Source organism: Beta vulgaris, chromosome 7, assembly GCF_026745355.1.
Source record: "Beta vulgaris subsp. vulgaris cultivar EL10 chromosome 7, EL10.2, whole genome shotgun sequence".
Taxonomy (NCBI): Eukaryota; Viridiplantae; Streptophyta; class Magnoliopsida; order Caryophyllales; family Amaranthaceae; genus Beta; species Beta vulgaris.
Genome location: NC_079208.1, coordinates 30,957,364 through 30,969,881, shown reverse-complemented (window position 1 = coordinate 30,969,881; position 12,518 = coordinate 30,957,364). Strand labels below are relative to the sequence as shown.

The 12,518-nt window shown below is 36.6% G+C and overlaps 1 protein-coding gene across 1 annotated transcript; it reads right to left on the bottom strand.

Annotated features, from left to right (window-relative positions):
* Positions 1 to 11,328: 11,328 nt before the first annotated feature.
* LOC125491896 (uncharacterized) lies at positions 11,329 to 12,151 on the bottom strand. Its single transcript, XM_048633974.2, has 2 exons — positions 11,654 to 12,151; positions 11,329 to 11,532 (listed from the first exon to the last, which is right to left on the bottom strand). Exons 1-2 carry the CDS (start codon positions 12,149 to 12,151, stop codon positions 11,329 to 11,331), a joined length of 702 nt encoding a protein of 233 aa, XP_048489931.2.
* Between the last annotated feature and the right edge of the window lie 367 nt (positions 12,152 to 12,518).

Sequence of the window (12,518 nt, the reverse complement as noted above, 5' to 3'; positions counted from 1 at the left end):
TTGTTCGCAGTAATACACTCTTACTTAATTACCAAATATATATATATATATATATATATATATATTTATATTATATATATATATATATATATATATATATATATATATATATATATATATATATATTCAACATTTTGGATGGAAGGTGAGGGTATATCTGAGGTAGAATACCTTGGCCTTTCTGGATAATTGTTTCTAGGACAACTGATTTGTCGTTTGTAATGCATGTTGTTTATAGAAGGTAGATGAGAAGACCTTCCAAGGTTTTCAACAGAGGAATGGTCTGAATATCTGGAGCTAATACTCCTATTAAAACTAAGTTTTACACTACCATCAGAGTACTGTACAACTTGTTGTAAATCGGTGTTAGGTTCGATATATATATATATATATATATATATTATATTATATATATATATAATATATATTATAATATTATATATATATATATGTATATATGTATTTGAAAGATGGGAAAAAAATCAATGATTCAAAGTTTTGATGATGTAAGTGATGTGAGTATGAAACTCGTTGGAGAGCATCAGTTTGTTCTTTGTCTTACTATTGCGGCAAGGGTTGGCATTTCATGGACATAGGGAAGATGAAGAATCTCTTAATAAGGGAAATTTCATTGAGCTTTTGAAATGGTTAAAATCACATAATCAAGTTGTTTCAAAGGTCATTTTTGAAAATGCTCCTAGAAATTATAATTGACATCTCCCATGATAATAAAAGATATCACAAAATTGTTGTGCCAAAGAAACAACTAAGCGGATTATAGAGGAAATCGGTGATTATTACTTTGCTATCTTGGCCGATGAACCTGGTGATGTATCCCCAAAGGAAGAACTAGCTCTTTGTTTACGTTATATTGAAAAGAAAACGGGAATGGTAGTAGAGCGATTTCTTGGACTTGTTCATGTTGGAGATACCACTTTGTCTCTTAGAACTGAAATTATATCTTTGCGTGTTGATCATTCATTAAGTCCTAAGATTTGAGAGCAAGGTTATGATGGGGCTATTACATGAAGTGTGAGATAAATGGCCTTAATGCATTGGTTATGGATGATACTCCAAATGCATACTATGTTCATTATTTTGTCCATCAACTTCAATTAATTATTGTTCTGGTTGCTAAAAAAATAATTAGTGTGGTTGGCTTTTTAATACACTTGGAACCTTATTGAATGTGGTTGGAAATTATTGTAAAAGAAGAGAAATGATTCGAGACATCCAAGCTCAAAATGTTGCTGGAGCCTTATAAATGGATAAACTTCAAAAAAGGTAAGTGTTAAATCAAGAACTTGGTTTGAAAAAGCCCGATGACACTCGTTGGGATTCTCACTACAAAACACTACAAATAAAAAATGAACTTGTTTCCTACAATTGTTGATGTAATTGTGATGCTTGGAAAGAATGGTGCAAATGCGTAAGATAAGGCAAAAGCTCAAGGTGTTGTGCTCTTACTAGAATTATTTGATTTTGTTTTTATGGCACAATTAATGTCTACAATATTTGGGTACTCTAATTAAGTGTGTAATGCTTTTCAAAGAAAAGATTAAGACATTGTTAATATCATAAGACTTGTTTCTCTAACTAAAAGAGTATTGGAAAAATGAGGGATGGTGGATGAGAGATTCATTTGAGTAAGGTTACATAATCACTAGTGGAAAAAAAACTTTATTTGACACAACAAAACTGATTCGGTTCTCTCAAAATCGGATCAGTAAATCCAACCAAAAACGCTAGATTTTGGGTCAATTAACTGATCCGGTTGGGAGGAAAACTACATACGTTTTTATTAAACTGGTCTGGTTCGTCCCAACCGAATCAGATACGACCCAAAATGAACAGCCCAAAATAATAGGCCCAACATCCATCCAAATCTCCTACTTCACTTCTTCACGCTAACAGTTACAAAGTACAAACTACAGTACCCCCTGTCCTCTCTCATTTCATCCTACCACACCCCTCCCCTCTCATTCTCTCTCCTCAACGAAAAAAGCCTCACTCACCCAAGTATCTCTCTCCTCTCATTACACCCAAACATCTCTCTCCTCAATAAGAAATCCTCTCCTCCTCTCTTCGATCTTCACCGCCATTAACACTACCGTCAGCACCGCCATCTCTCTCTTCATCTCCTCCTCTCAACGCCAGCAACAACACCAGAGAGAGATCCAGAAAGGTCAAAAGATCGATTTCTGTTGTTTTAGGCGTTCAACTTTCATCTGAAATTTTCCTTTGTTTAGTCTGATTTGTGGTAGGGATCCAACATCTAATCTATGTCCTTTTCTTTTGCATTTTTATTTGGTAATTTCGTTATTTTTAGGGTTTCTTCATTTGTGTCTTTGTTTGATTTCTTTTTTCATATAAGGATTTTGTCGCTGATTTTTTTTGCGGTTTTGTTCGATTTTTGTTGAGTTCAAGACTTTTTAGACTATTTCTATTTAGGATTTGGTGTATTATGTTTCACTTTTTACTTTTTTTATTGATATGCATAAAAAGCTTAATTACATGCCTTGATTGGTTTTGTTTGATTGATTTATCCATAATAATATTGTTCTTTTCTTAATGATAAGTAATTAGAGAGATTTTGGTGATGAGAACTTGAATGGAGTTTGTTCTCTTTTATGTTGATTTCTAGGATTTTTTTGGCTTAGGGACGTTGGATTTTTAAGTTGGTTTAGGTAGAGTTTGATAGGATGAGACTATTGGGGTTGTGTGTAGGGGGGTTGTGAGGATCTTTGTGTGATTGTGTGCAGGGGGGTTGAGTAGGCAAAGGTTAGGGGTGTGAAGGGGGGGGGGTGATGCCATATGAGAGTGCTTTAGTTAACTCTTGGTTGTGTACAAGCCACTAAAATGATTAAAATTACGATAACTTTTGTGTTCAACACTTGAGTATTCATCTTGAAAGTTGGTGGTTGATTCCTTTATGCTTTCTTGCTGGTGGGTAATTCGATTCTTCAAACTACAACTACTTGTGCTATCTATCCTTGTTATTCCGGATGTTTTTTTTTTTGGCAATTCAAAATTATTATTGAAAACCATAAAAACATGGTTATGAGTCAAAACATACAAACTCCCATTTACTCAGTAACAAGCTGGTAATAGTAGGATAGCAAAAAACACAATAACATCACACTATTATCATATGTCTATCTTCATCTTTACATCTAGCTGCCACTCTAAACAAAATATCTTTATATACTCTGTTAGTCTGCATAAGAGTGTTACAGAATGTTTTTTGATTTCTCTGGTGCCACAACATATACACTACCTCAGTGAACATCATAACATAAATTCTCGCTCTTCGTGTTTTGCTGTGAGCTTTTCTGCATGCTTCGTGCAATTCAATATTGAATACTATCCCTCTTCTGTGGATATGAATAACTCTAAGCAGCTGACTCCACACTGTATTAGTATACTGACATTCAAAGAACAAATGCTCAAGTGTTTCATTTTTATCATCACAAAGCTTGCATACAGGATTACATTGAATGTGCCATTTCAATAACATGTATGTAGTTGCCAATCTTTGCTGAACTGCTAACCAAAGAATAAACACACTTCTAGGTGAAGCTTTGTTATCCTTAATCACCCGTCTGCAAGAAACTCTCTCAATAACTTCCTTCATTCTAAGATAAGCTTTATGGATGCTAAAGCTTCCATTCACTAACATTAACTGCAACCTCCATATGTCTGAACTTGATATCTGGCTTCCAGCACTTTCTTAACAATCCAAGAGGTGATGTTGCTTACAATAACTGTTTCTGGATTTTGTCTTTTTATGTAGTAAGTATGGATCCATTGGACCCACAACTTCTCTCTTTTAAATGAAATAGCCCATAGGAGCTTCATGATAGCTACTTGATTCCAAACTTTCATGTCAATCAAGTTCCACCACCTGCACTTTTGCTATTAAAGAGCTTCTCCCAAGCTACTGGAGCTTTTTTTGAAGGAACAACTGCTCCAGTCCGGAGGAACTTCCTACAAACTCCTTCAACAATCTTAATGATCTTCTTTAACAGGGGAAAAATGTGGCACCAATAATTCTGCATACTACTTAAAATAGATCTAATTAGCTGCAATCTCCTAACATAGGAGAGAGGATTAGTCATCCACCCTTAGGCTCTTTCAGTAATCTTCTCCACTAATGGGTTACATTGAGTGAAGTTGATTTTTTTTTTATGCTAATGGGACTCCCCGATACTTGAAAGGGACTTGCCCAATTAGCATATGTATGAGATCAGCAAGCATTGTCTTCTCCTCCTCAGAAACCCCAGCCATGTCTATGTAACTTTTTTCCATAGTAGCTTCTAACCCTGAAGCTGAAGAAAACTTATGAAACACATCTATGATTTTGGATACTGAACTATGATCTGCCCTTGCAAGTAATAGCAGATCATCTGCAAACATCATGTGTGTGAGATTTAGCTTTTCACACTTAGGGTGAAATTAAAATCAGGATTCAAATGAAGCTCGTCTAAACATCTACTCAAATATTCCATGCTAAGAGCAAACAAAAATGGAGAGAGTGGATCCCCCTGTCTTACTCCCCTTTTCGCTTGAAAAGGAACTGCAGAAATGCCATTTAGCAATATAGAATAGCTAACACTTCTCACACAAGCCATAGTCCACTGAATGTATTATTCAGGGAACCCCTGTTCATATAACATTTCCTCTAGGAAGCACCATTCAACAGAATCATAGGCCTTCTTAATGTCTACCTTGATTAGGTATCTAGGAGACATGTGTTTTCTATTGTAACCCACTAGTAGAAAAACGACGATTTGCGTCCCCTGATTTGCGTCGCAATGAAACGGAAATGACGCAAAAGGGTAATTTGCGTCGCACGCAAAGAAGAGTGCGACGCACATCATGGGTAAATGAGCACCTACCAGTACGAGCTATGTGTGCCGCACGTACCACAAGTACGTTGCAAAAGCCCAATGTGCGTCGGACCACCTGACACATACGACACAAATTGTCTCCTTCTTGAAAAAAGAAAATTCAGCTATCTGCGTCGCACGGTACTTTTATGCATTGCAAAAGCCCAATGTGCGTCGGACTCAAAGCCCATGCGACGCAGATCCGCGGCCTCCAACATACAATTAACCTAAAACCTAGATAGGCGCGCCCCTTAACTTTCTCTAACCTAAAATCTCCTCACATTCTCTCACCCTCACCGCCGCTTTACTTCTTATCCTCTCCCACTCTCAACTTCTCCTCTCCCACTCTCAAATTCTCCTCTCTCACTCTCACATTATCTTCGTTTTCTCTCACTCTCACATCATCTTCGTTTTCTCTCTCTCCGACGATCGAATTTTCCGGCGACTTCATTGGACGACTTTCGTTTTTCCGGCGAACAAATTTTGGGCATATCACATCATCTTTCGTTTTCTCTCTGTGCGAACGAACGATATTTCCGACGACTTCATTGGACGACTTTCGATTTCCGGCGAATGAATTTTCCGGCATATCACATCATATTTCGTTTTCTCTCTCGCTTTGACAGGTACGAATTTGTTTCAATTTTCAAATCTGATATGTTTCTTTCATTTTTAGATCTGATTTTCTATTTAGTTTTCAAATCTGAAATTCGTTTTTCATTTTCAGATCTGAAAAATAAAAACTTAGCTCATGCAACTTCGCTTAACTTTAATCCTTTCATTCATGCAAATATGAAAATTCGCTTATCTGAAAATTCATTTTTCATTTTCAGATATGAAAATAAAAACTTAGTTCATGCAAAAACTTTAATCCTTTTGTTCATGCAAATCTGAAAATTTGCTTAACTTTAATCCTTTCGTTTTTGTATTTATTTTTTATATCTAATATTTTTTGTTTACTTTTTGGCACTTTTATGGTTTATTTTCAGATTTAGAATCTTCTTTTTAACTTTCAGATCCGGAATGTTCTTCTCGAAGTTGCATTGTCTCCAACGAACACCATCCGCCCGTTGTATATATTGTAAATTAGATTCAGTTGCAATATATTGTCTCCCTCGAAGTTGCAATGTTCTTTATTAGATTCAGTTTTAATTTATTTCCATATTTACAATCTAATTTGTTTTGTATATATTGTATATATATTTTACATATGTTTGTATCTAATTTGCTTGTATCTAATATTTACATATTAATGCAAAAATTTGATTGTATTTTGTATCTAATATTTACCTATTAATGCAAAAATTCGATTGCGATTTTAAGTCATTGTGGGAAATTAATCATTCTACTTGCAATACTGTTATTGTTGGGCGATTGAAATTATTTGCTTTTGGGTTTGATTTTTTTTTTTTAATACAAATTTCTCAATTTGCGTCGCACCTAGCTAGGAATGCGACGCAGATTGTCTTTTTTTTTTTTTAATAAAAAATTGCTAATTTGCGTCGCACCTTACTAAAGATGTGACGCAAATTTCTTTTTTGAAAAATAAAAAATGATTGAATTGCGTCGCACATAGTTGATCGTGCGATGCAAATGGCTGATTTGCGTCGCACCGTATACAACGTGCGACGCAAATAGCTAAATGATCTGCGTCGTTTTCGCATACGATGCAGATCAAGTATAGGCCATTTGCGTCGAGACCTATGTCGTTGGACTCAAGTCCGACGCAAATAGGGGTCCCAGGTCCGATGCAAATCGACCTTTTTCTACTAGTGACCTTTGATCAGCTCAGTAGCAAGTAATATGTTATCTACAATGTGTCTTCCTGGTATAAAACCAAATTGAGCTGAGTTCACTACCTCATTAATCACCTTGCCCAATCTATGTGTTAAAATCTTGGATATGATTTTATACACAATAGTGCAACAGGCTATTGGCCTGTAATCCTTAGCATAGATTACATTAGCTTTCTTAGGAAATAATGTTATAATTGTGGTATTCTCTGTTAATGAAGAAAAGCTTTTTGGAAAAATTCTTGCACTGCCAAGTACATATATTCTTTAATGAAGCTCCAACACTTCTTAAAGAACACTGAGTTAAACCCATCAATCCCAAGAGCTTAAGTATCATCAATACTAAATAGGGCTGCATCTATCTCTGCTCTTGTGACAATTGTTATTAGAGCATCACAAGCATCTTTACTCAACGGTTTACCTGCTCCCATGGTTTGGATATCAATACCAGGTAACTCACTTACTCTTGTACCTAGCAAACCTTTGAAGAACCCAACAACTTCTTCTTGAATGTCTTCAGGCTTTGTTAAACTTTCACCATGAGCATTCTGAATTTGAGTGATCTTGTTCTTTGCTTTCCTTGCTTTCATAGTAGTAAAGAAGAACTTAGAGTTTGAATCACCCTGAGTCAACCAAGTAATTCTTGATTTCTGCCTTAGAATACTCTCTTCAACCTGAGACCAGTGTATATAAGCTTCTCTCCATATTCCTTCTCTTCTTGCTGTAATCTGGAGTTAGTATTTATGTCGGGCAGTGATTGAACATTAACTAACTTCCTCCTTAATTCCTCAATTTTACAATAAGCCTGAGACATATGTGACTTATGCAACTGTTTCAGAGCATGCTTAACTTGTTTCAGTTTAAGCCATATACTCTTCATTTTAAACTCATCATTCACACTATTCCATGCAACCTGGACCACATCTTCAAAATTCTCATGATCACACAAAATATTCATAAACTTAAAAGGCCTTCCTCCTTGCATAATATTTGGGTTCATATGGTCTGACACACCATTAGCTTTGTAATGCGCTACAACATCATTATATTTATCAAGCCAAGCTTGATTCACCAGGGCTTTGTCTATCCTGCTAGCAATTCTGACTTGACCTTCCCCTCTATTACTCCAGGAATAATAGACACCTACAGTAAGCGCTTCCATTACTCTAGCCTCACCCACAAAACTTTCAAAATCTTGTGTCTCTGTTACACTAATTGGATTACCATTAATCTTGTACGTCACTAGAATGCATTACTGCATTAAAGTCCCCTATAATCATGACTGGATTATTGAGATCTTCCAAAACATCCAGCAAACCCTTCCACAAATCCTTTCTATCTCCTATAGTGTGTAAACCATACACAACTATAAGACTAAATTCAATTGTACCTTCAAAGTTACTTACCTTACAAGCCATCAACTAATATGCTTGCTTAAGAATCTGCACATTAATTTCTCTAGGTTTCCATCCAATCCATATCCTTCCTCTTGGAGAGAAGGAATAATTGCAACACCAATGCCACTCAACCCCAAACTTTTTTTTGAATTTTTAGAGCATTATGAGTTCTAATTCTAGTCTCTAGTAAACCACACAGATCCACCTTCTCCTGCTTCAGATAATTACTAACTTCCTTTATTTTGTAGGGATCATTCTTCCCTCTGACATTTCAAGAAGTTATTATCATTAGGATAGATAAGGGTTTCTTCCCTTAGCGCCCCTAGGTTTACCTGAGTCTTTACTACTTCCACTTTGACTGACATAATTCACCACCTTTGATGTCTGATAGGTCACTTGTTAACCCTTATCTTCCGATTTTCTGGTGACCACTTTCCACACTTCTTCTTCTTTTGTCTTCTTTTGATGACCAGGTGAGGCTGCTGGAGTAGCAAGTGCTTCAGCCCTTAGATCTACGACAATGACAGGATCACTAGGAAGCATGGAATCTACTGGCAAGGTGGGATCACCAGAGCCTAGAGCTACAATAACTTGCTCCTCAGTTGGCCTTGGCACCCATTTCTAGACTACCTTCTTCTTCATAATGGTCTGTTTGTCACAGTTATGCCCAATACTCTGGCATTTCTTAGAATAAGGTGGAGCCCAATAATAGCTAACATTTTGTGAAAAACATTCCCATTAGGATATGCAATTTTAACTTCCTTTGGCATCTCTTTTGTCACATCCATCTCTATAAGGATTCAAGCATAAGAAACCCTAAGTGTCTTTGATGTACACTCATCTACATAAAGAGGAACGCCCAACAGACTCCCTATTCTACATAGAGAATTTTCACTCCAACAATTCAGGGGGAGATTAGCCAACCTCACCCAAATAGGTACCACTTTTAAGACTTCATTATGGAAGTTAAAAGTGGAAGACCATTGCTTCACAATCATTAGTTTTCCATAAAACATATGAGGGCCAGAATACAAGATTGAATCGCTAGCCTCTCTGGATTGCAGTTTTACTACAAAATAACCCTCATCATGTTTAAACAAGGTTTGTTCTTCTGGTAGCTGCCACTGACCTTTAAGATACGATTTTACTGCAGTAAGAGTAGGATTTTGCCCCATAATGTAAACTATAAATGAATTATTCCAGATATCATTCATTTTCTCCACTTCAGCTTGTTCTAATTTGGTTGTAGGACAACCTTCCACAATAACATGAGCTAAAAATTTGAGACGCATACCTTTGCTTGAGATTACTTGTGAATATTTTCCATTGTTCAGCTGAATCTTTACTTCCTCCACCACCTTCTTTAGGATTCCCCTTGTTTCCTGGCACAATTGCTTCTTGGGCTACAAAACTTAGGTTAACCTCAGTTACCGTACATGTTCCATTAAGTTTCTCGTTACTTGATGTCTCTCCCATTCTCATACTAGTCTTAGATGATTCACCATCTTTTCCTGGTTCCGGCGAGCTGTTTGCCCGCCCCGAAGCCTTCTTCTTCCTCCCCATTAGGCGTCGGAGTGCACGATAGCTAAGACCCTTATCGTGCACCAGAGAGCGTAGCTAGAGAGAGAATGTAAAAATTGCTTTTTTTATTCCGGATGTTATATTATCCCCAGAGATCAAATACATCATTACTATTGTAATTTTAGTTTCCCTGTCTTAATTATCAATTTTCTATCTTAATCATCATCAATTAGGAAAAAATTCATCTGTAATTTTAGTTTACCTGTCATAGTTATCCTACCTGATGTAAATTTCCCCTACTATGTGTGTGGAGTTGTTTTGTTTCTTTTGGAGGCCTCCCCTTTGTTACTTAGCAGAAAAATGACACTGGTTCAAATTTATTCCTCGGAGTAGGAGAAATTTACTAAACTGATGGTTCAAACTGGAAATTTATTTTTGGAAATAGGAGCATGTTGTTGATGTGAAGTTCATTTTCAAGTTCCCCTTTACAGTTTTCGGAATGACTTACTCTTTTGTTGCCCATTTACTTCTCATACTATTGTAGCACTATGGTGTTACTTTTGCAAATTTTTTTTATGGTCGTGCTTACAGGCTTCGTAATATAATTTTTCTTTTTTCTTGACTTCTGACTACATAGTGGAAATCTTCTCTTTTTTGGATGCAGCTCGGGCCTTGCTGCAGCATTGTTTAGGTAATAAGGAATCAGCAACTGTTGATGATACAGACTTCCGATGCATTAGAGCATCTACAATGGGGTGGGTTGGTCTTACTTGGTTTTTATGTTTTGTCATTCTCTCTCCTTCTCTCCTTCTTACACCTCACATCCCACTAAAACTCCCACCAACTCATCTTTTTTTTCTCACAATGGGTGAGTTAGTCTTACTTGGTTTTTCCATTTCTCTCTCTTACTTTTACCAAACCCCACCATATACTCTCTCTCCTACTTTTACCAAACCCCACCATATTCAATGTTTAATTTTTTTTATATGAAATAGATGATTTAAATTAATAAAAGCTAATTAGATTACGTTAAATTAATTACGAGCTAATTAGCTTACGTTAAATTAATTACGATAAATTAAATTACGTTAGAAGCTAATTAGCTTACGTTAAATTAAATTAGCGTTAACTTGACATTATAAATTTAAAAAAACGAACATATTAACATAAGATAGATAATTAAAAAAACACACATACATGAAATGTAATACATAAACATAGATAATTTAAAACACAAATACATGATAGATTGATACATAAAGCTAAGATAGATAATTTAAAACACAGAAATACATGAAATTTGAAATTAACTTAAACCATAATTAATTAAATAAAATTAGTTAATCAACTTGACGATTAGGCCCAAACTTACGCCATATGTGTTCAACCAAGTTATTTTTTAGTGAGATGTGAGTTTCCGCATCTCGCATCGCATCTCAAATCTTCTCTCCATGTACGCACCTAAATTTCGCGCATCGAGTCTTCCGTTGTGCACAACGAATGAGTCTTCTCCGACTTGGTTAGATGACCCCTCGTTATTTTGAGTTTGAAGCTGATCATATTCGTTTGGATCTCGGTAATTTTGATAAGTATCACGCTCATCTTCAACAATCATATTGTGCATGATGATACATGCCATGATTATTTTCCACAATATGTCTTTATCCCACGCGAGAGCGGGTTTACGAATGATTGCAAATCTAGCTTGCAATACTCCAAATGCACGCTCTACATCTTTTCTAACAGCTTCTTGATGTTGTGTGAATAGTCTTTGTTTGGGGTTTGGGGGAGCTTTATTGCGGGGATGAATGTTGACCATCTCGGGTAGATACCATCAGTAAGATAGTAACCCATGTTATAAGTTGTCCCGTTCACCGAGAAGTTGACCTCTGGGGCTCTTCCTTGTAGGACATCATCAAAGACGGGAGACCTCTGCAATACGTTTATATCATTGCATGAACTCGGGATACCAAAAAAAGCATGCCATATCCATAAGTCACTTGAAGCAACCGCTTCTAATATTATGGTTGCTGTTTTGCTTCTTCCTTGATACATTCCTTTCCATCCCCAAGGACAATTCTTCCTTCCAGTGCATGCAATCGATGCTTCCCATCATGCCTGGGAAGCCACGACGCTCACCTTCATGTAGGAGACGCTCAATGTCATTTGCATTTGCCTTCCTCAAGTATTCATCTCCAAATCTAGCAACAACCGCTTCGACAAAATGAAAAAGGCACTCTCTAGCAGTACTTGAAGCAATTTTCAGGTACTCGTCAACAGCATCAGAGGATGAACCATATGCCAACATCCTGATAGCTGCTGTGCATTTTTGTAGTTTAGATGCACTCATCCTTCCAGTAGCATCTGGTTTTTGCACAAAGAATTTAGCATCTTGAATTGTTTTCAGAACATTCCATGCATGCTCCAATGTAAATCGGGGCCCATGAACTTTTATCCACATCTCACGGGCTTCAGTCAGGACGTCTTCGTCATTGCAGCCGGACCCCTTCTTCCTTTTCGCCTCGGTATATATCCCGACCCATGCATTCATATATCCGTTGATTTTTTTCCAACGACTAGTAATAGCTCTGAATGTCCTTGGGCGTAAAGTTGGATTGAGTCGTCGTGACTCTTCAACCCTCTCAAATACCGAACCCCAAAAACCATCACCATTTTGGTCGGTTCCCTTCAATCCATCTCCTCCGCACTCTAGATATGCCGAAATGAGTGCATGATCTTCATCTGCACTCCATTGTAACTTTGGTGTTGTGTTTTTTAAAGGAGTGTTTTGAATTTCTTGTGATTGGATTTCGTTTACATCGTCCGTTTCGTTAGGTTGTTCATGTTGTTGTGAAATATGTTGGGATATAGGAAAAGATGGTTGAACTTGTTGTTGGGATAGATGATTAGAACTTTTT

What these genes read in the sequence shown, in the direction of transcription:
- LOC125491896 (XM_048633974.2), bottom strand. Translation starts at nt 12,151, where the DNA reads ATGAATGCATGGGTCGGGATATATACCGAGGCGAAAAGGAAGAAGGGG. An exon ending in CCTTGGGGATGGAAAGGAAT is followed by an intron (nt 11,533 to 11,653) that starts GTATCAAGGAAG and finishes AACGTATTGCAG; the next exon opens with AGGTCTCCCGTCTTTGATGA.